Genomic DNA, 20,634 nt, shown 5'->3' with positions numbered 1-20,634 from the left:
GTTAAACCTGTGGTATCTACCTCACATTCAATATTTTACTTTGATAAATTGACTTTTATTATCTCATGCGATCTTTAAAAAAGATCGCATGCGGTAATCTATAGTGACCCCACAGCTGTTTATTACCTGTAATAAACAAATGCCTGTAGGTAGCCTATGTGTAGAGCACATTGTGGATTCACCCTCTGGCATCAGGCAGTGAATGGGTTACAGGATAGGCACAGTAAGAATTTGTGTGCATTTTTGTGGCAGTGTGGTTATTGGTTAGAGACTCTTGTGCAACCTTACACAGACATATGCATTCCCTCAAAGTCAGCTCCATACAGGCAGACTTTTTTACGCTAAACCCAGCCAAAGCCTCCTACATGACTACAAATGAGAGAGCAATGAATGATTCCCCCATGTGCAGATAAATCCAGGATCTCCTCCACAGGGTGTGCTGGGCTGTAACCTGAGCTATTGGAACACGTGAGCAGAGCGCTGCCTGGAAGAGAAGACTGCGAAGGCTGGTCCGCTCTCTACTGTGCGAAGGCTGGTCCGCTCTCTACTGTGCCACATCAATGGCTGGATACTACAATCATCTCCTGACCGGCTGTCTCCTCACCTTCACTGCGGGGCTGGTGTACGCCTCCCCCCGCTGCCTCCCCGGAGACCGAGCCTTAGGTAAGACTGAAACAAATAATAACGTTACTAGTGGCCATGTGCTGGAGAAGTCAGGACTTTGTAAAAGTGTAGGAACTGGAGGGAGATAGGACCAGGTGATACAGGTAGACTCCTATGTTCTCTTTCTGTTATGTAGATGTTCTTATCTAAAAGATCCTAATCTTTATCTAGATGGTACAGCTGTCTCTGATAGTTGTTAAAATATAAAAAGCACATATTTTATTCTGTTTCTTTTTAGAAAGTTTTAGAAGTAAACATTGATTGTGTTTTGTGGGGTTTTTTTTTTTTTTAAAAGTGCAAGTCCAGTATAAACTTAACCACTTCAATACAGGGCATTTTCACCCCCTTCCTGCCCAGGGCAATTTTCAGCTTTCATCGCTGTAACATTTTAAATGACAATTGCGCGGTCATGCAACACTGTACCCAAATGAAATTTTGATAATTTTTTTTATAGCTTTCTTTTAGTGGTATTTGATCACCTCTGCCAGTTTTATTTTTTTGCACTATAAACAAAAGAGAGTAAATTTAAAAAAAATTGTTTATTTATTTTTTGCTATAATAAATATCCTAATTTCTTTTGAAGTTTAGGCCAATATGTATTCTTCTACATATTTTTCAGTAAAATAAATCGCAATAAGTGTATATTCATTGGTTTGGGCAAAAGTTATAGTGCCTACAAAATAGGTTATTGATTTAGGCTTTTTTACTAGTAAAGGTGGCGAGCTGCGATTTTATTTATTTTTTATTTTATTTTTTTTTATGCGACATTGCAGCGGACAGATCGGACACTTTTTTTTTTTTTTTTTGGGAAAAGCCAACTTTATTTGGATAAAAGTCATTTTGCAAAGTAGTTACTTATAATAATAATACTAATAATAAAACAAAATACAAATAAAATTAAATAAAAATAATAAAACAGTAGATCGGACACTTTTGACACCGTTTTTGGACCATTCACGTTATTCAACCATCAATTCTATAAATCTGCACTAAAAAACGGTGTAAATGTTTAGGGGGCGATCAAGGGGTTAAATGCGTTCCCTAGTTGTGTTCTTACTGTGGGGGAGATGGGACTGACTAGGGGAGGAGACCGATCGGTGTTCCTGTATAAAAGGCACACACGATCTGTCTCCTCTCCCCTGACAGGATGTGGATCTGTGTGTTTGCACACACAGATCCATGTTCCTGCTCTGACGAGCAATCGTGGATGTCCGCCGGTGCACGCGTATTGGCTCCCGAGTGACGTGGCGGGTGGTTAAAGAGGAAGTAAAGTACTGCCTTTTTTTTTTTGTCTGACGAAGTAATAGCATACTACAGGGGTCGACAATATCCGGGCGCCAGGTCGCAATTGCGACAAAAAATTGTGGCCTGGTGCCCGCCGGTAATTGAGGCCGCGGCCTCAATTACCGGCCACCTGCGGGCCCGCCGCGATCGCGTGGCGGGGGAGCACGGAGGCACAGGATCCTGTGTCTACGTGTGCCCCCACTGCGCAATCGCGGCGGGCCTGCGACGGCCGGTAATTGAGGCCGCGGCCTTGTGAAGTCCCAAGCTCTCCCTTCTGTGAGCTGGCGCCATCTGGTGGTGGCCGTTGACATTACAAGTTAAACAGCAATTCTAATGTAATTTTTCACTGCCATCTCCTTCCCTCTAATTAGAACCCCCAATCATTTTATATATATATATATATATATATATATATATATATATATATATATATATATATATATATATATATATATATATATTTTTTATTCTAACACCCTAGAGAATAAAATGGCGATCGTTGCAATACTTTCTGTCACGCCGTATTTGCGCAGCGGTCTTACAAGCGCACTTTTTTGGGAAAAAATACATTTTTTTTAAATTAAAAAACAAGACAACAGTAAAGCTATCCCATTTTTTTTTTTTTTATTGTGAAAGATAATGTTACGCCGAGTAAATTGATACCCAACATGTCACGCTTCAAAATTGCGTCCGCTCTTGAAATGCCGACAAAAATAAAATCTCCATAGACATTTAAAAAATTCTACAGGTTGCATGTTTTGAGTTAGAGGAGGTCCAGAATTATTGCTCTCGCTCTAACGATCGCGGCGATACCTCACGTGTTGTTTGAATACCGTTTACATATGAGGGCGCTACTCACGTATGTGTTCGCTTCTGCGCGCGAGCTCGTCGGGACGGGGCGCGTTTTCTGGCTCCTAACTTTTTTAGCTGGCTCCTAGATTCCAAGCAAATTTAACAAACCCTGGCATACTAGCACATTATGTGAAACTTACCTGTAAACGAAGCCCTTATTGTCAACTGGAGGCCGCAATCATCTTTGCCCGTCTTCCTTCTGGGTCCGCGGACTCTGGCTGTGTGACTGGCTGTAGCTGCGTGACGTCACTCCCATGCATGCTTGCAGGAACCGCTGGCACGGCACACAGCTCTGAAGTAATGGCATGGGAGGCCAATCCTTCATCGTGCATGAACCGATGATGTCATCAGCTGCATATGCAGTAACTATCTCCTAAGCGGTGCACGTTTAGGAGATATTTACAGTACCTATAGGTAAGGCTTAATTAGTGGGAACAAATCGGTGGCGGCCCATCCATTAGGGGCGCAAGCCCCCTCTCTCCACACCACCCCCCTATATTCAGTGGATAGATTCATGCATAGCATGAATCTATCCACGGCCACCCACTATTCATGTGTCTGGCCCCTTTCAGTGCACTGGGCACATGAATTACAGCGGCCATTTTTTTTGAAGCACCTGATTAGAGCCAGAGGTTAAAAATAGGGTGGGCTTGGGTCACAGAGGATGTGTCCGCAGCCCACCCAGGTCTATTGCAACAGCAAATAAATACTCCTCCTCCCGGTAAGCACTAAGCAGGTATGAAACCTGTTTCTTGATTGGCCAAAACGTAAGCCGATCCTATTGGACGCCTAACATCGGTAGGAGCAGAGAGGAGACACACCATGGATGTTGCTCCAGGAGAGGACACTGTAGCAGCTTTCCCCAAGCCCACCACGCTTAAGGACAGGGGTGACTGCACTGGAAGATGGCTGCATCATCTCCGACCACTGCTCTCACCACCTGCATCCAGGGTCATGGACAGCGGCTGGTGGTGGGGTGTGCCATGCCACAAGAGGGGGCGATTTTTATAGGTGTCAGTTGATCTAGTGCAGGGGTGCCCAACCGGGGGCCACTTGTGGCCCGCGGAGCCCTCTGATGTGGCCAGCGGCCTTGTGCTCTAGAATGGCAGGTTGGAAAGCAAAAATCATGGTTTGCTGACCCGCCATTCCAGAGCATCAGTGTTGTGAATGAAGTCGGCGGTAGACAGTGGCGGAACTACCGCCATAGCGACCCACGCGGGCGCTATGGGGCCCGCAGCCAAGTGGGGCCCGGCAGAGCCGGCCCTACCATGGGACCCGATGGAGTAGACTACTTGGACTCCGTAGGAGCCGCCCGGAATCCTAGATTAGTAAGCAGGGGCAGAGCAGAGCGAATGCTTGTCGGCGGTGCGCTGCCTCCTGCACTGGTTGCCAGAAAAGCTTGCCGACCAGCGCCTAGCAACCAGTGACATCAGAGGACACGGCCGCCCCAGCATTCAGAGCCTCAGCCTCCGCGCCAATAAGTTGCTCCGCCCACCTCCTTCATCTTCCAGCGTGAGATCTGTTAGGAGTGTCAGCCCGTGACAGTGTGAGCCAAGCCTGAGCCAGGGGTGGATCAGAGCGGGGGATGCAGACCCCCCCATCAGCCGTTGCTGACAGGCTCTGTAAAGGGAGAGAGCCGCAGCTGCGGGGGATTCCACCCCTCCTTCTCCTCTTTGAGCTGAGCAGCTGGGAAACTGAGAAGAGAGCATTATGGGATAGATAGTCCATGATACCAGCAGGCCTAGGATGCAGCCCTGCAGCCCCCAACATGCCGAGCGGGAGGAGGAGAGAGGCAGACTGTGAGAACTTGAGAAGAGAAGAGGAACCATGAGGCTGTCGTGTGGAGGGAGCCAGAGAGAAAGTGACAGTGATTTTACTAGGCAAGGTAAGAACTTAACTGGGGGGGGGGGGGGTGCAGGCTTCCATAGAGGTACAGGACTTTATCACTGGCTGTTCCCACTCTGTCCTCCACTCCACCTGGCTGCTCCCACTCTGTCCTCCCCACCTGGCTGCTCCCACTCTGTCCTCCCCACCTGGCTGCTCCCACTCTGTCCTCCCCACCTGGCTGCTCCCACTCTCTCCTCCCCACCTGGCTGCTCCCACTCTGTCCTCCCCACCTGGCTGCTCCCACTCTGTCCTCCCCACCTGGCTGCTCCCACTCTGTCCTCCCCACCTGGCTGCTCCCACTCTCTCCTCCCCACCTGGCTGCTCCCACTCTCTCCTCCCCACCTGGCTGCTCCCACTCTCTCCTCCCCACCTGGCTGCTCCCACTCTCTCCTCCCCACCTGGCTGCTCCCACTCTCTCCTCCCCACCTGGCTGCTCCCACTCTGTCCTCCCCACCTGGCTGCTCCCACTCTGTCCTCCACTCCACCTGGCTGCTCCCACTCTGTCCTCCACTCCACCTGGCTGCTCCCACTCTGTCCTCCACTCCACCTGGCTGCTCCCACTCTGTCCTCCACTCCACCTGGCTGCTCCCACTCTGTCCTCCACTCCACCTGGCTGCTCCCACTCTCTCCTCCCCACCTGGCTGCTCCCACTCTCCTCCCCACCTGGCTGCTCCCACTCTCTCCTCCCCACCTGGCTGCTCCCACTCTCTCCACTCCACCTGGCTGCTCCCACTCTGTCCTCCACTCCACCTGGCTGCTCCCACTCTGTCCTCCACTCCACCTGGCTGCTCCCACTCTGTCCTCCACTCCACCTGGCTGCTCCCACTCTGTCCTCCACTCCACCTGGCTGCTCCCACTCTGTCCTCCCCACCTGGCTGCTCCCACTCTGTCCTCCTCCCCACCTGGCTGCTCCCACTCTGTCCTCCACTCCACCTGGCTGCTCCCACTCTGTCCTCCACTCCACCTGGCTGCTCCCACTCTCTCCTCCCCACCTGGCTGCTCCCACTCTCCTCCCCACCTGGCTGCTCCCACTCTCTCCTCCCCACCTGGCTGCTCCCACTCTGTCCTCCACTCCACCTGGCTGCTCCCACTCTGTCCTCCACTCCACCTGGCTGCTCCCACTCTGTCCTCCACTCCACCTGGCTGCTCCCACTCTGTCCTCCACTCCACCTGGCTGCTCCCACTCTGTCCTCCACTCCACCTGGCTGCTCCCACTCTGTCCTCCACTCCACCTGGCTGCTCCCACTCTGTCCTCCACTCCACCTGGCTGCTCCCACTCTGTCCTCCACTCCACCTGGCTGCTCCCACTCTGTCCTCCACTCCACCCGGCTGCTCCCACTCTGTCCTCCACTCCACCCGGCTGCTCCCACTCTGTCCTCCACTCCACCCGGCTGCTCCCACTCTGTCCTCCACTCCACCCGGCTGCTCCCACTCTGTCCTCCACTCCACCTGGCTGCTCCCACTCTGTCCTCCACTCCACCTGGCTGCTCCCACTCTGTCCTCCACTCCACCTGGCTGCTCCCACTCTGTCCTCCACTCCACCTGGCTGCTCCCACTCTGTCCTCCACTCCACCTGGCTGCTCCCACTCTGTCCTCCACTCCACCTGGCTGCTCCCACTCTGTCCTCCACTCCACCCGGCTGCTCCCACTTTGTCCTCCCCACCTGGCTGCTCCCACTTTGTCCTCCCCACCTGGCTGCTCCCACTCTGTCCTCCACTCCACCTGGCTGCTCCCACTCTGTCCTCCACTCCACCTGGCTGCTCCCACTCTGTCCTCCCCACCTGGCTGCTCCCACTCTCTCCTCCCCACCTGGCTGCTCCCACTCTCTCCTCCCCACCCGGCTGCTCCCACTTTGTCCTCCACTCCACCCGGCTGCTCCCACTCTTTTTTTTTGGAGGGGGGGGCCCCATACAACATTTTGCTATGGGGCCCTGTGATTTCTAGTTACGCCCCTGGCGGTAGAGGAAGCAAGCAGCTGCAGGGCAGTGCCACATAAGCCAATGTTTCTTGTATAGTGCCATCTACTGTCATAGGCGGAGTGATGCCAAAGACACTCTGTCTGGGACAGCAACAGCTAGTGATACTTGAATGGAAGACTGTTATTAAAGCGGAGCTCCACCCTCCACCTTCACTCCCGCAAATCGGAAGCCTCCCCCCTCCGGTGTCACATTTGACACTGACCGGTATTTGCACCCACTTCCGGCCACACAGTCTGTGGGTAGACTGCGGGCAGGATGTCACCTCCCGCCCCCCCCCCCCGTCACTCCGTTGTGTTCTGGGAAACACTCAGCTCCCAGAGCACATCGGGAGCCAGTCAGCACGGCGCATCGCGACTCGTGCATGCGCCGCAGTGAAGCCGGAGCGCTTCACTTCCTGGTTCCCTCACCAAGGATGGCGGGGGGGGCAGCAGAGTGACGAGCGATCGCTTGTCCTCTGCTGCGGACGGCGCTGGACTCCAGGACAGGTAAGTGTGCAGATATTAAAAATCAGCAGCTGCAGTATTTGTAGCTGCTGGCTTTTAATAGTTATTTTTTTCAGCGGACATCCGCTTTAAAGGTAAGCTTATTACTAAACTCTGTGTGTATATATGGGCATATCTGTTCTGCAGTGGTTACTGGGCTGCTTCCAAACTGATCCGCAGTTACCGGTACTGAGCCAAAGACTTCTGTTATTACCTGTGGGTTTGGTGCACTTTTAGAAAGTGCACCACAACAGCAAGATATAATAGAAGTCTGTGGCAAAGTGCAGCTAACCCGCAGGAAAGCCACAGGTTCACTGCTCTGCACCCGAGTTGTGGCTAAGCCACAGCGCATCAGTGTAATGGCGGCCTTGGGCCCCTTTCACACGATTGGTTTGACCCAATTCAACCATTCACCTCTATGGAGCTGCAGATGTAAACAAACTTGTCTGTTTACACCAACCCACCTACCTCTGATCCGCTTAAACAGAAGGGGGTCCGTCCCTTTCCATCAGGGTAGATCGGATCGCAGTGCCCATAGAGTAGGGTGGGTGGGGTTCGTGTCCGCTCTGAATATGCATACTGGACATGAACCTGTCACCTGCCTGCTCCGCTCATTGTGGCCCATGACTGGTTACCAAGTCGCTTAAGTGACCCTCACTATTCAAAAGGTTGGGCACCCCTGATCTAGTGCCTCCACTGGTACAAATAAGCCATGGAAGTTTACTTCCACTTTAAACTAAAATAACCCGAAAATAGAAGAGGAAATCTAGTATAAACTTGGTGCATGTTTTATAATAAATTAAAGTAGAAGTCTGGTCTAAACAATGGTGATCTGGACAATTTAAAGAGTATAAATGTCCCACAGATGGTAATAAACACCTTACAGAGATTCTAACCCCTCACCCTCAAACATATTATACTTGCCTGCTCTGTGCAGTGTTTTTTTTTTCACAGAGAAGCCCAAATCCTAGTCTTCTGGGGTCTCTGGCAGAGCTCCCGACCCTCCCTCCTGTCGAGTGCCCCACATCAAGCAGATTGCTATGGGGGCACCTGAGCCGCAGCTCCCAGTGTTCATTCAGAGTCAAAGCTACAGTTCGGCCCCGCCCCTCTCTCTCTCTCCTCATTGGCTAACTGACTTTCACTGATACCAGCGGGAGCCAATGGCCAATCAGAAGGTAGAGTCCCGCACTGATGGACATCGCTGGATAGAGATGGGGCTCAGGTAAGAATTAGGGGGGTTGGGGGGTGTAACGGAATGACCCGGGACAAACAGAGACTTTGGAAGGATGAGTGGTACTCCTGTGCCAGCGTCATTAATAACTCTTATGTCTAGAGTCACCTTATGTCCGATGGGGCCATAGGGGTTGCTGCACAGAAAGTTTTTTTTTTTTATTTATAAAAAAACCTTCTGCATTTACAACCACTTTAAGTTATACACTCTGTACAGATCAGGTGAATGCTAGCCAAATGCATGGTAAACATTAGAGGTCGACCGATATATCGGTCGGCCGATATATCGGCCGATATTTTGCGTTTTTAAAGATATCGGCATCGGCCGATTATTTGGTAAATTAGGCCGATTGTCTAGGATCTGTGCTGGGTGGAATTCTTCCGCCTGCCTGCCCGCCCGCTCGTCGCTATCTGCTGACTTTATATTTGTTTCCGTTTAGGAAGTCTGCAGCGGACCGGTAACAGCCAATCGGCGGCCGCCGCTGCAGACTTCCTCCACTGTAAAAAAAATGTCCCCTGACGTGCTGCGCGCCCTGCCTCTGCCTACAAATTCCAGAATGCAGCACGGGCCGGTAACAACCAATCGGCGGCCGCCGCTGCCGTCATTCTCCACTCTGGAAAAAAATGTCCCCTGACGTGCTGCGCGCCCTGCCTACAATCACCAGAATGCAGAGCGGGCCGGTAACAACCAATCCGAGGCCGCCGCTGCCGTCATTCTCCACTCTGGAAAAAAACGTCCCCTGACGTGCTGCGCGCCCTGCCTACAAATTCCAGAATGCAGCACGGGCCGGTAACTGTCGGCCCGCGCTGCATTCTGGGGCTTGTAGGCAGAGCGCGCAGCACGTCAGGGGACGTTTTTTTCCAGAGTGGAGAATGACGGCAGCGGCGGCCTCGGATTGGTTGTTACCGGCCCGCTCTGCATTCTGGTGATTGTAGGCAGCACAACAGGGACGAATGGAGCTTTGTGGATAGAGTGCTAATATCGCCCTTCCTTCTGTTTTAGCACTGCTCAGCGCTCAGGACTCCTGAGCGCTGAGCAGTGCTAAAACAGAAGGAAGGGCGATATTAGTAGGCAATACAGAAATTTGGCCACAAGAAATGAGACAATGCTGCAAAAAAAATGTAAACATCAAAACAAAGTAGCAACTATTGAAAGTCCCAAAGTCCAATATAATACTGCAGCAGCGCCATTTCCAAACAAACGTTTGAAAAACGAAACAAACTTCTATATAATCAATATAGAAGTTTGTTTCGTTTTTCAAACGTTTGTTTGGAAATGGCGCTGCTGCAGTATTATATTGGACTTTGGGACTTTCAATAGTTGCTACTTTGTTTTACTGTCTGTTTTGACGAATGGAGCTTTCTTGTGCTAGGCTAGAAGATGCAACGGAGCAAGGAGCGCTCCGCTGGTGGGCATTGATGAGGTGGCAGTGAATGACATTGGGCTGTACTGGTGGGCACTGATGTGAGGCACTGATGTGGTGATGCACTGGTGGGCACTGATGTGGTGATGTACTGGTGGGCACTGATGTGAGGCACTGATGTGGTGATGCACTGGTGGGCACTGATGTGGTGATGTACTGGTGGGCACTGATGTGGTAATGCACTGATGTGGTGATGCACTGGTGGGCACTGATGTGGTGATGCACTGGTGGGCACTGATGTGGTGATGTACTGGTGGGCACTGATGTGGTGATGTACTGGTGGGCACTGATGTGGTAATGCACTGGTGGGCACTGATGTGGTAATGCACTGGTGGTATGCGCTGGTGGGCAATGATGGGATGCACTGGTGCATTGGTGGGCATTGATGAGGTGGCACTGATGGGCTGTACTGGTGGGCACTAACGTGGAACTTCTGGACACTGATAGGCTCCACTGGTGGGTACTGATGAGGTTGCACTGGTGGGCACTAATGGATACTGATAGGCTGCACTGATGGACTGCACCAGTGGTCACTGACAGGCTGCACCCCACCTCTCCACCCTAAACAATTATCTCCTCCCCACCTCTCCACCCTAGGTTTTTTGAGATGAAGGAAAAAAAAAAGAAAATCGGCCTAAAATATCGGCCTAAAATATCGGCCACACATATCGGCCATCGGCCACCCCGATTTCCAAATATCGGCATCGGCATCGGCCAGAGAAAAACACATATCGGTCGACCTCTAGTAAACATGTGACAAGTACGTCTAAATACGTAGCAAATGCATAGTAAATGCATCATAAAATGAACCTGTGTTTTGCATATGCAAAGAGTTAATTTTAATGGTGGCTTAAAAATAAGAGCATGTTCACCTTCCCTATCCCCCCCCTCCACCACTCAGTTCTGATGCTTGTGGCAAAGAATAAAATTGGCCCCCTAATTTACCACAAAAGTGTTTGAACCAGTCATGCGCTCGAAAAGTACTTTTGTGGTTAACAGCCAATTCAAAATTAATTGGTTGAACATGTAACATAACAAATGCTAACATGTGTATGGCAATGCACTGCAAAGTGGGGGGTGTATAATAAGGGGGCGCTAAAAGTAGGTGATAAATTTCAAAACAACATTTGGAGACGGACGGGACGGGTGAGTGCAGGGGAAGGAGAGAGAATTGCTAAAATATCAAAGGAGAACTTTGTTTTTTAGGGGGGCGATATTGTAAGAGGTAATATGTATATGCCAACTGTATCTTGATTTTATGAATGTGAAATGTTCTAATTTGTATTTGTTGTAGAAGTTTTTCCCTTCCGTATTCTCCTAAATTATGCAGCCTGGGATCAGACAATTTATGAATCTTTTTTTCCAGAATTCCTCCATAACACAAGTATACAGATATTCTGGAGGATCAAAAAGTGATGGACCTGTGATTCATCCGATTGGTCATCGCCAACAATAAAGCACCATTGCTCTTTCATTCAAATGATTTTTATTAATTTTTTTACCTTCTAGTTTTTGCTTACCAGATTATTTAAAAAAAAAAGAGACTATACCCGGTTTTTACTAAAAACGAGCAGTCCAGCTGTTGAGTTGGAATGCTGCCTTGTGCAAAAATAAACATTTACATTTATAAAGGAAAAGAACACTTTCAGAAAAGACTGTTTTGTAAAAGACGGCTGTTCTAATAATCGGTGGCTTTTAGTTGAAAATGTGAGATCGCTAAGTAGAAAGGTACCAAGGAGTGTATGATTTAATACGCTGTGCCTGGTATGTGAATGTGCTCTGTAATCATTATTACACCTTTTTAATGTAGTTTTAAAGAGAAGTGTGGGTTTTGAAGAAATAAACTCACCTACAGTAGGTGGATGCTGCATCTATCCAATGTGGCCTCTAAAAGAACGGAGTGGTCAAAAAACACTGATCACTCAGTTCTCATGCTTCAGTGAACAAAGAGTCGGTGACTAACAGTCACTAATGCCGCGTACACATGATCAGGCTTTTGCCCAGCCAAATCACATCGGAATTCTGACAGAATTCCATCGGAGAACAATAAAACATGTTCTATATCTAAACTCCAAAGGAATTCATCGGAATTTCCGATGAAAAAACTCAGATTGGGCCACACATGATCGGAATTTCCGATGGGAAAAATTCCGTCCGACTTTTTCCTTCGGAAATTCCAATTGTGTGTACGCGGCATTAGGCTAGCCATCCACGGAGCAAATTTCTTTCCTGCAACCCCAGTGGCGTAGCGTGGGTTGTCAGCACCCGGGGCAACGCAAGTAATTTGCGCCCCCTAACCTGCAGACTTCCCAGAGTCCCTGACCAACCCGATTACTTTACTGACCATTACACACTACACTGACCACCATACTACACTACACTGACCACCATACTACACTGACCTGCTGCTTACAGTAGTGTCTCTCTCTCGATCTCTCTCTCTCCATATCTCTCTCTCTCTCCATCTCTCTCTCCATCTCTCTCTCGATCAGCCGTGTCCAATAACGGCTGATCGCGATGTAAACAGGAAGAGCCGTTCATCGGCTTTTCTCACTCGTGTCTGACAGACGCGACTAGAGGAGAGGCGATCGGCAGCTCTCCTGACAGGGGGGTCTGTGCTGATTGTTCATCGGGGCAGCCCCCCCCTCGGATTCTCACCAAGGATGCCACCAGGACCACCAGGGATGGCCAGGCAGCTGCTAATTAGTGCCCATCCATAATGCCTGCCAGTGTCACCCATCAGTGCCACCTCATCGGTCCTGCCTTATCGGTGCTCATCAGTGAAGGAGAAAACTTACTTATTTACAAAATGTTATAACAGAAACAAAAGAAACTTTTTATTTTATTTATTTAAAAATTTTCGATCTTTTATTATTTGTTTAGAAAAACATAAAAACCGCATAGGTGGTCAAATACCATCAAATGAATGCTCTATTTGTGGTAACAAAATTATAAAAATTCTGTTTGGGTACAGTGTAGCATGACTGCGCAATTGTCATTCAAAGTGAGACAGTGCTGAAAGCTGAAAATTAGCATGGGCAGGAAGGGGTTGTAAGTGCCTGGTACTGAAGTGGTTAAAGACAAGCAGTTGAATTACTTGACCTGGCATTAACACCTTGCAGTTCCTGTACAGCAGGGTTGGAATGTGAGAGGACAAGGGACCAATCAGTTCATGTGCTGAGAAGAAGCATGTTGATAGGAAGAGAAGACAGAGTAACAGAGTGATTAGCACTGGGCTACTTCTGCTTTTACTGTCCAGTCACAAACCAGGGGTGGGTCCAAGATGACCTGGGCTCAGAAGAAGCGGGTTCAATATACAGGGGCAGATTCATCAATAGATACGCTGGCGGATCTCCTGATCTGCCGTCGGATCTGTGAGATCCGACGGTCGGAGCTATGCGACTGATTCATAAGAATCAGTTCCGCATAGATCTCCCTTAGATCCGACTGGTGTAAGTGACTTACACCAGTCGAATCTTAGGCTGTAATCTCCCGCCGGCCGCTAGGTGTCGTCGCTATTGTTTACACGTCGCATATGCAAATGAGGAAAACCGCCGATTCACGTCCGTATGCCCGCCCGTCGCTCTTTTTCTACGTCGTTTGCGTTCGGCTTTTTCCGGCGGATAGCTACCCCTGCTAATATGAGGGGTAGCTAATGTTAAGTATGGCCGCCGTTCCCGCGCCGAGATTCAAAATTTTTACGTCGTTTGCGTAAGTCCATTGGGAATCCCGATGGCCGCAATTGACGTACCCGCCGCTAACAATGACGTCCTAGCGACGTCATTTGGAGCATGCGCAGTGGGCTTTGTCGCGGCGGCGCATGCGCAGTTAAATCGGCGCGGGAACGCGCCTGATTTAAATTGTACACTCCCCCTAGCCGCGGAATTTGCATTCCGCCGGGGGGAGTTAGGATCCGACGGTGCAGTTTGCAAGGTAAGTGCTTGGTGAATCATGCACTAGCATCGCTAAATTGCACCGGTGGATCGTAAACCAGGTAGATCTAGCGGATCTAAAGATCCGCAGATCTACATGAATCCGGCCCACAGTCTTTACTGTCTTAAGGACATCTAGTGGCATAAAAAAGTACTGCAGGAGAAATCTCTGGATCGAAGTTGAATGGGCTATTTGTTTTTTTTACCTTGGTAGTTATGGCTGTAGTCATGTCAGCAAAGCTGTCTATGTGTGAAGGTGATGTATTTTCATTACATTGGGCAGATGTAGTCCGTGAGGGATTCAAAGCAAAGAGCACAGAGTCGGCACATTTATTTAATGTCAGCTGGCATGCACTGGAAACGCTTCCTAAGCTCAGGTCCTCAAAACGTGTTCGTATGACCCAAATCTGAAATGCCTCCAGAGATGCATATTTCTTTTTCTACTGTTTTGATAATGAATTGTCCCAGAGCTCATTTCATTACCCAAACCACAGCCCCGGGGTATAACACAGTTTAATGACCTTGTCATTTAATACATTGGAGGCTGAAAAACTGGTGAAGTTATTTGGGAGGCCCTATGTTTTATTCAAAGTAGAAGAATAATTAAAACATGCCTTCATTGTCAAATATATCTTCATGTCAGGACATTTTTACATGAATTTAGTGATAATGTTAAACCATCTGTTTGGAGAACAGCATGGCAGGTCATAAAATGCATCGAATGCTCCAAGGTGCCAGCTTGTGTTAATTACCCCCTTTGTCCAGATAATTAGGGAGTGTTGAGACTTGCTGGAATGCAGAGGGTCGGCCCCTACCGATAAACCACAAACCTGACATTTCTTCAAGCACTTTATTTTCTTATTGTTTTAGAAGCCTTTGTATGCCACGGAGTAAGCGTCACATGTTTTCCTACCCTAAGCTATGTTTTAGTAGAAGATTAAATTACTAGTAAGGGTTACTATATATAGATGGATCGTCCTATGCCACTGCCTACATGGACATTTATTTCCAAGATGTCTGATGTATAAAGAGAATTTCCCAATTTGTTCCAAGGCAGAGCACAAATATACAATATCATGCACAATGATGTACCTGTCCTTTAATCAGCACTGTAGAAGGTACCACAAAGTTTGGATAAGTCCAGCAAAAAATGTATTCATCGAGGTATGTAAAAAGCTTGCTCTGAGCAGACTGGTTACAGGAGCCGCTCCTGCTTTGAGTGCCCGTAGTGGCTGTCAGCACTAGCTGCTGTGCTGCACGTGGACTCCACATTCCCCCCCTCCCCCTCATTACAACTCTGCCCCCTTAGTACAGCTCTCCCCCTCATTACAGCTCTGCCCCCTTAGTACAGCTCTCCCCCCTCATTACAACTCTGCCCCCTTAGTACAGCTCTCCCCCCTCATTACAGCTCTGCCCCCTTAGTACAGCTCTCCCCCCTCATTACAACTCTGCCCCCTTAGTTCAGCTACCCCCCCTCATTACAGCTGTGCCCCCTTAGTTCAGCTCGCCCCCCTCATTACAATGCTGCCGCCAGTACAGATTTGTCCCCTTAGTACAGCTCTCCCCCTTAGTACAGCTCTCCCCCCTCATTACAATGCTGCCGCCAGTACAGATTTGTCCCCTTAGTTCAGCTACCCCCCCCCCCCCCACATTACAACTCTACCCCCAGTACAGCTGTGCCCCCTTAGTACAGCTCCCCCCCTCATTACAATGCTGCCACCAGTACAGATCTGTCCCCTTAGTACAGCTCTCCCCCCTCATTACAATGCTGCCGCCAGTACAGATTTGTCCCCTTAGTACAGCTCTCCCCCCTCATTACAATGCTGCCGCCAGTACAGATTTGTCCCCTTAGTTCAGCTACCCCCCCCACATTACAACTCTACCCCCAGTACAGCTGTGCCCCCCTTAGTACAGCTCTCCCCCTCATTACAATGCTGCCACCAGTACAGATTTGTCCCCTTAGTACAGCTCTCCCCCTCATTACAATGCTGCCACCAGTACAGATTTGTCCCCTTAGTACAGCTCTCCCCCCTCATTACTACTCTACCCCCAGTACAGCTCTCCCCCCTCATTACAATGCTCCTGCCACTACAGATTTGTCCCCTTAGTTCAGCTACCCCCCCCCTCATTACAACTCTACCCCCAGTACAGCTGTGCCCCCTTAGTACAGCTCTCCCCCCTCATTACTACTCTACCCTTAGTACAGCTGTGCCCTCTTAGTACAGCTCTCCCCCTCATTACAACTTTACCCCCCAGTACAGCTGTGCCCCCTCAGTACAACTCTCCCTCAGTACAGTTCTACCCCCCTCTTAATGCAGCCCCCTTATACAGTTCTGCTTCCCCAGTACAGGTCTGCCTCCTCAGTACATTCCCCCCTACCTTCAATACTGCATTAGGTGTACAGCGTACCAGTCAATACTCACTGCTGTGGTACACTGTGGACCCCTCCCTCATCCATGCCCCTTCCCTGCTTCAGTATAGCTTTCCCCACTCAGTACAGCTTTACTGCCCCCCCATACAGCTGTGCCCCCTCAGGGAAGTTCCCCCTCTCCCTTTCAGTATAGCTCCTGTTTTCTCTCAGTACAGCCACCCCTCTCAATGCAATTCTGCACCCCTAGACAAGGGAAATGACTGAACTGAGAAGAGCAGCTCCTGCTTTGTGTGCCTGACAAAGCTGTCGGCCCTAGCTGCTGCTCCGCACCATGGATAATCTGGGGTGGGGGGATTGGACCCCCTTACCCCCTTTTCTACTCTCCTGGTCAACAGTATTGCCTGAGGTCTCCTTGCAGCTGATTTTCTTGCTTTGTAGTTTTGCTATGCCTTATTCTGCACTGTGTGTTTCCGTGGAGGAGGCCATCTTGGTGGAGGCGGGGCTCTCTTTTTTTATTTTTTTATTTTTGCTAAAGCCTTCAGGGAGGAGAGCAGCACAGTAATGACAAATCTCACTTTAATGACATGTATTCAGGTCTGGTGAATGGATTTTTGACACCATAGGTGAAAGCTAATTTTGCCATCCCTCCCCTTGGCTCCACCCCCTTTTCTCTGCCCATGTATACCCCACTTTTTTAATGAAGCGCCCATCAAATGCAGCCTCACCAGAGCTCATCGATTTAAATGTTTGCTTGCTTCCATTCATTCGGGAGTCGGGACACAGTGCTCCACGGCCGCGTGTATTGACAAGCTTTCGTTTTCTTCAGCACAGCTTCTCTCCCTATACAAATCTATGGGAATGCAATAAATTCTGAATGATCTCAGAAGCATCTCAAACTAATGCCAACATTGTGCTGCCTATGAAAGTGCAATTACACCTTAAATCTTGTGACACTAGCAGTCAGAGGCAGCAATACTTTTGATGTGTCAAACACACCAGGCCATTTCATGTGGCCCTCTCACCCAGAGCCTTTTTCCAGCTGGAACATCTTGCCCTCTCTTGCCCTCTGCTCCCCACTCACCACTGTCACTTGCAAAACAGACACCACCTGTGTTGTTATTTAAGGACAGCTTTTTTTCTCGACGGCTCTTACAGATCCCTGCCTGCTTTGCACTTGGGGACAAAGGAGGTGCAGTGTGGGATGGGTCACTACGTGGTAAGCTTCATTGTGAAGCACAGATGCCAACCAATGATCTCCCTGCAAGTGAGAAAGGCAGAGCCACCTACGCTGCCGGGAGGTACTAGAGCTGGCCTGGGTGGGTGAGATGTGAGGAAACTTGCTTTTTTTTGGGGGGGGGGGGGGGAGGGGGCATCAGAGAAAGATGTGTGCAGAGATGTGGGATGGGGAAGAGTGGTGCAGAGGTCGGTGCTGAGGAGGGGTGAAAGCAAGATGTCAAGAGAGATGTAAAAGAATGCTGAACCCTGCACTCTGTACAGTACAAAGCGCACCCCCCTGCACTCTGTACAGTACAAAGCGCACCCCCCTGCACTCTGTACAAAGCGCCCCCTGCACTCTGTACAAAGCGCACCCTGTACAAAGCGCACCCCCTGCACTCTGTACAAAGCGCACCCCCTGCACTCTGTACAAAGCGCACCCCCTGCACTCTGTACAAAGCGCACCCCCTGCACTCTGTACAAAGCGCACACTCTGTACAAAGCACACTCCTGCACTTTGTACAAAGCTCACCCCCTGAACCCTGCACTCTGTGTCTAGCGCACCCCGACCCCTGCACAAAGCGCACCCCCTGACCCCTGCACAAAGCGCACCCCTGAACCCTGCACTCTGTACAAAGCGCACCCCCTGAACCCTGTACAAAGCGCTCTCCTGAACCCTGCACTCTGTATCTAGTGCACCCCGGCACTCTGTACAAAGCGCACCCCTGAACTCTGTACCTAGCGCACCCCTGAACTCTGTACCTAGCGCACCCCTGAACTCTGTACCTAGCGCACCCCTGAACTCTGTACCTAGCGCACCCCTGAACTCTGCGCTAGTTATCTCTGACATTCCTGCACCTATGCTCTAAGCAAAAAAAGCCCTAGATAAATATATCTAGTAGAGCTGCACGATTAATCGTGAAGAATCGAAATTACAATCTTTTTCCCTTCCCAATCTTCAAAACAGCATGTCATGGTTCTCTCTAACAGTTGCAGCGAGTTCTCACAGCTGGACAAACAAAATCCAGGCAGCCTGCCGAGTTTTAATACAACAGTGAATAAGTGAAACAAAGTATCTTTTTCGTTCTTTTATCAAAGGAAAAAAAACTTTGGCTTGTAGAAGTTTAACCATTTATAGACCAGACCTTTTCTAACATTTGTTGCTCATTATTTTCTGCTACAAAATTACTTGGAACACCCAAACATGATTTATTAATATTTTAGTAGAGAATAAAATGGTGGTTGTTGCAATATTTTATGTGACACCGTATTTGCTCTGCGGTTTTTTAAAGTGTATTTTTTTTTTTAAATTGCGTTTAACGAATTAAAAAAATAAACCGCAGTTGGCCCATTTTTTTTTTTTTTTTTTTTATATATATAATGTGAAAGAAGATGTTACACTGCGAGAATCGTGATCTTTATTCTAAGCAAAAAAATGGATTCTCATTTTAGCCAGAATCATGCAGCTCTATTATCTAGTCTTACAGATACAACGGTCCTTTGAGAGCGACCATAAAGCTGATGCGGCCCGCAATAAAATTGAGTTTGACACCCCTGCCTTAGATGACCCCACACTATACGGTAGGTCAGGGTTCAACGAAATCCGGGCACCAGGTCGCAATTGCGACTAGATTTAGCAACCTGGCGCTTGGGGAAGGAAGCATAGGCCTGCAAAAGGCCGCAAAGCCGCGGCCTCAATTACTGTCCGGCACGGCCCGACGCGATCAAGCATGCAGGTTGGGGGCGCACAGAGACACATCGGCTTTGCGGCCTTCTGCAGGCCTATGCTTCCTTCTGTTATCTGGCGCCATCTTGTGGTGGCAGTTGGTATGACAAGACAACCAGCAATGCTAATGAAGCTTCCCTTGTGTTTTCACTGCCATCTCCTTCCCTCTAATTAGAACCCCCAACATTTTCTTTTTCTCTAACACCCTTGAGATTAAAATGGCGGTTGTTGCAATACTTTCTGTCACACCGTATTTGCGCAGCGGTCTTGCAAGCGCACTTTTTTTGGTAAAAAATACACTTTTTTAAAATTAATTAAAGAATAAGACAACAGTAAAGTTGGCCCATTTTTTTTTTTTTTTTTTTTTTTTTTTTTATATATTGTGAAAAATAATGTTACGCCAAGTAAATTGATACCCAACATGTCGCACTTAAAAATTGCATCCGCTCGTGGAATGGCGACAAATTTTTACCCTTTAAAATCTCCATAGGCGACATTTAAAAAAATTCTACAGGTTGCATGTTTTGAGTTACAGAGGAGGTCAAGGGCTATAATTATTTCTCTCGCTCTACCAATCGCGGCAAAACCTTACATGTGTGGTTTGAACACCGTTTTCATATGCGGGCGCTACTCATCGATGCGTTCGCTTCTGCGGGACGGGGTGCGTTTCTGGCTCCTAACTTTTTTTAGATTCCAAGCAAATTTGTCAAACCCTGCCGTAGGTATACAGCTATGGGACTGTAGGCTCTGGAGTGTCTAGACACTCATGTTCCATAAAGTGCACTTCTATTTTTCGCGAGGGGGAAATTTCTTTTTTTTTTTTTTTTTTTTTTTTTTCAGGGTACTGCTTAGGCACAATTGACAATTTCCTGGCGTTCCTATAGCAAAGCAAATCTTCATTCTTTGCCAATGCCGAGTGCCTGCCAAAAACTCCTGATTACCTGTCTGTCTTTGGTGTTGATATTTTCTGAGCCGCTGACCTGGCCTGAAGCTTGTGTATGAACTGGCATTTTTGTCTTGCTCCCTGTCAGTCATATCTGTTCTCAGAAGTGAAAATGTAAGACTGGTCATTTTCCTACTTCAGGGCCACAGTCATCTAGAAGGCCCATGTCAGCCTGAAGGATGTAATTATAAGTCAGCAAAGCCTTTGTGTCAGGATCTTTAGTCTGAGGTCGTGTTTACATTTGACTGATGAATAAAACAGGGTCAAGTCTGTACTTGTTTCCATTCAAAACACATTTCTGGGTGTCTAATTCTAGATAAAACAGATACAAATACACTCCATTGCCTAGCCTAAGTTGCCCTCTTCTCCCTTACAACACAGCTCAGCATGAAGACCATAAAAACTCATTTACTATGCTAAGCTGGCAAGTTGTTTTGTGGATTTGTTTCTCTTTTTTATTCAATATTGCTCAACAGGCTGTTACGCAAAATCATAATTGATGTCCCCTAGGGTGAGTAAGCTTGTTTACAAAGATAACCACCCCCATGCATGTTATACTCAGAAAAACAACTGAAATGTTCCTGGACAAACCCACAGAACCCCCCTTTTATACTGGAAAGTTTAACCACCAAAGTACCAACTTGTA

At 48.6% G+C, this 20,634-nt stretch overlaps 1 protein-coding gene across 1 annotated transcript in view; it reads left to right on the top strand.

The window, feature by feature from the left end:
- The first annotated feature begins 296 nt into the window (after positions 1-296).
- Positions 297-20,634, top strand: part of CPZ (carboxypeptidase Z) — a 126,685-nt gene continuing 106,347 nt past the window's right edge. Inside the window, exon 1 of the mRNA XM_040335359.1 lies at positions 297-663. Coding sequence (XP_040191293.1) covers positions 561-663 — 103 coding nt within the window. The 5' untranslated portion in view covers positions 297-560. The remainder of the gene's footprint in view (positions 664-20,634) is intronic.

The sequence above is a fragment of the Rana temporaria genome, chromosome 1, assembly GCF_905171775.1.
Source record: "Rana temporaria chromosome 1, aRanTem1.1, whole genome shotgun sequence".
Taxonomy (NCBI): Eukaryota; Metazoa; Chordata; class Amphibia; order Anura; family Ranidae; genus Rana; species Rana temporaria.
The sequence above is the reverse complement of the archived record's forward strand: the minus strand, read 5'-3'. Positions and strand labels throughout refer to the sequence as shown.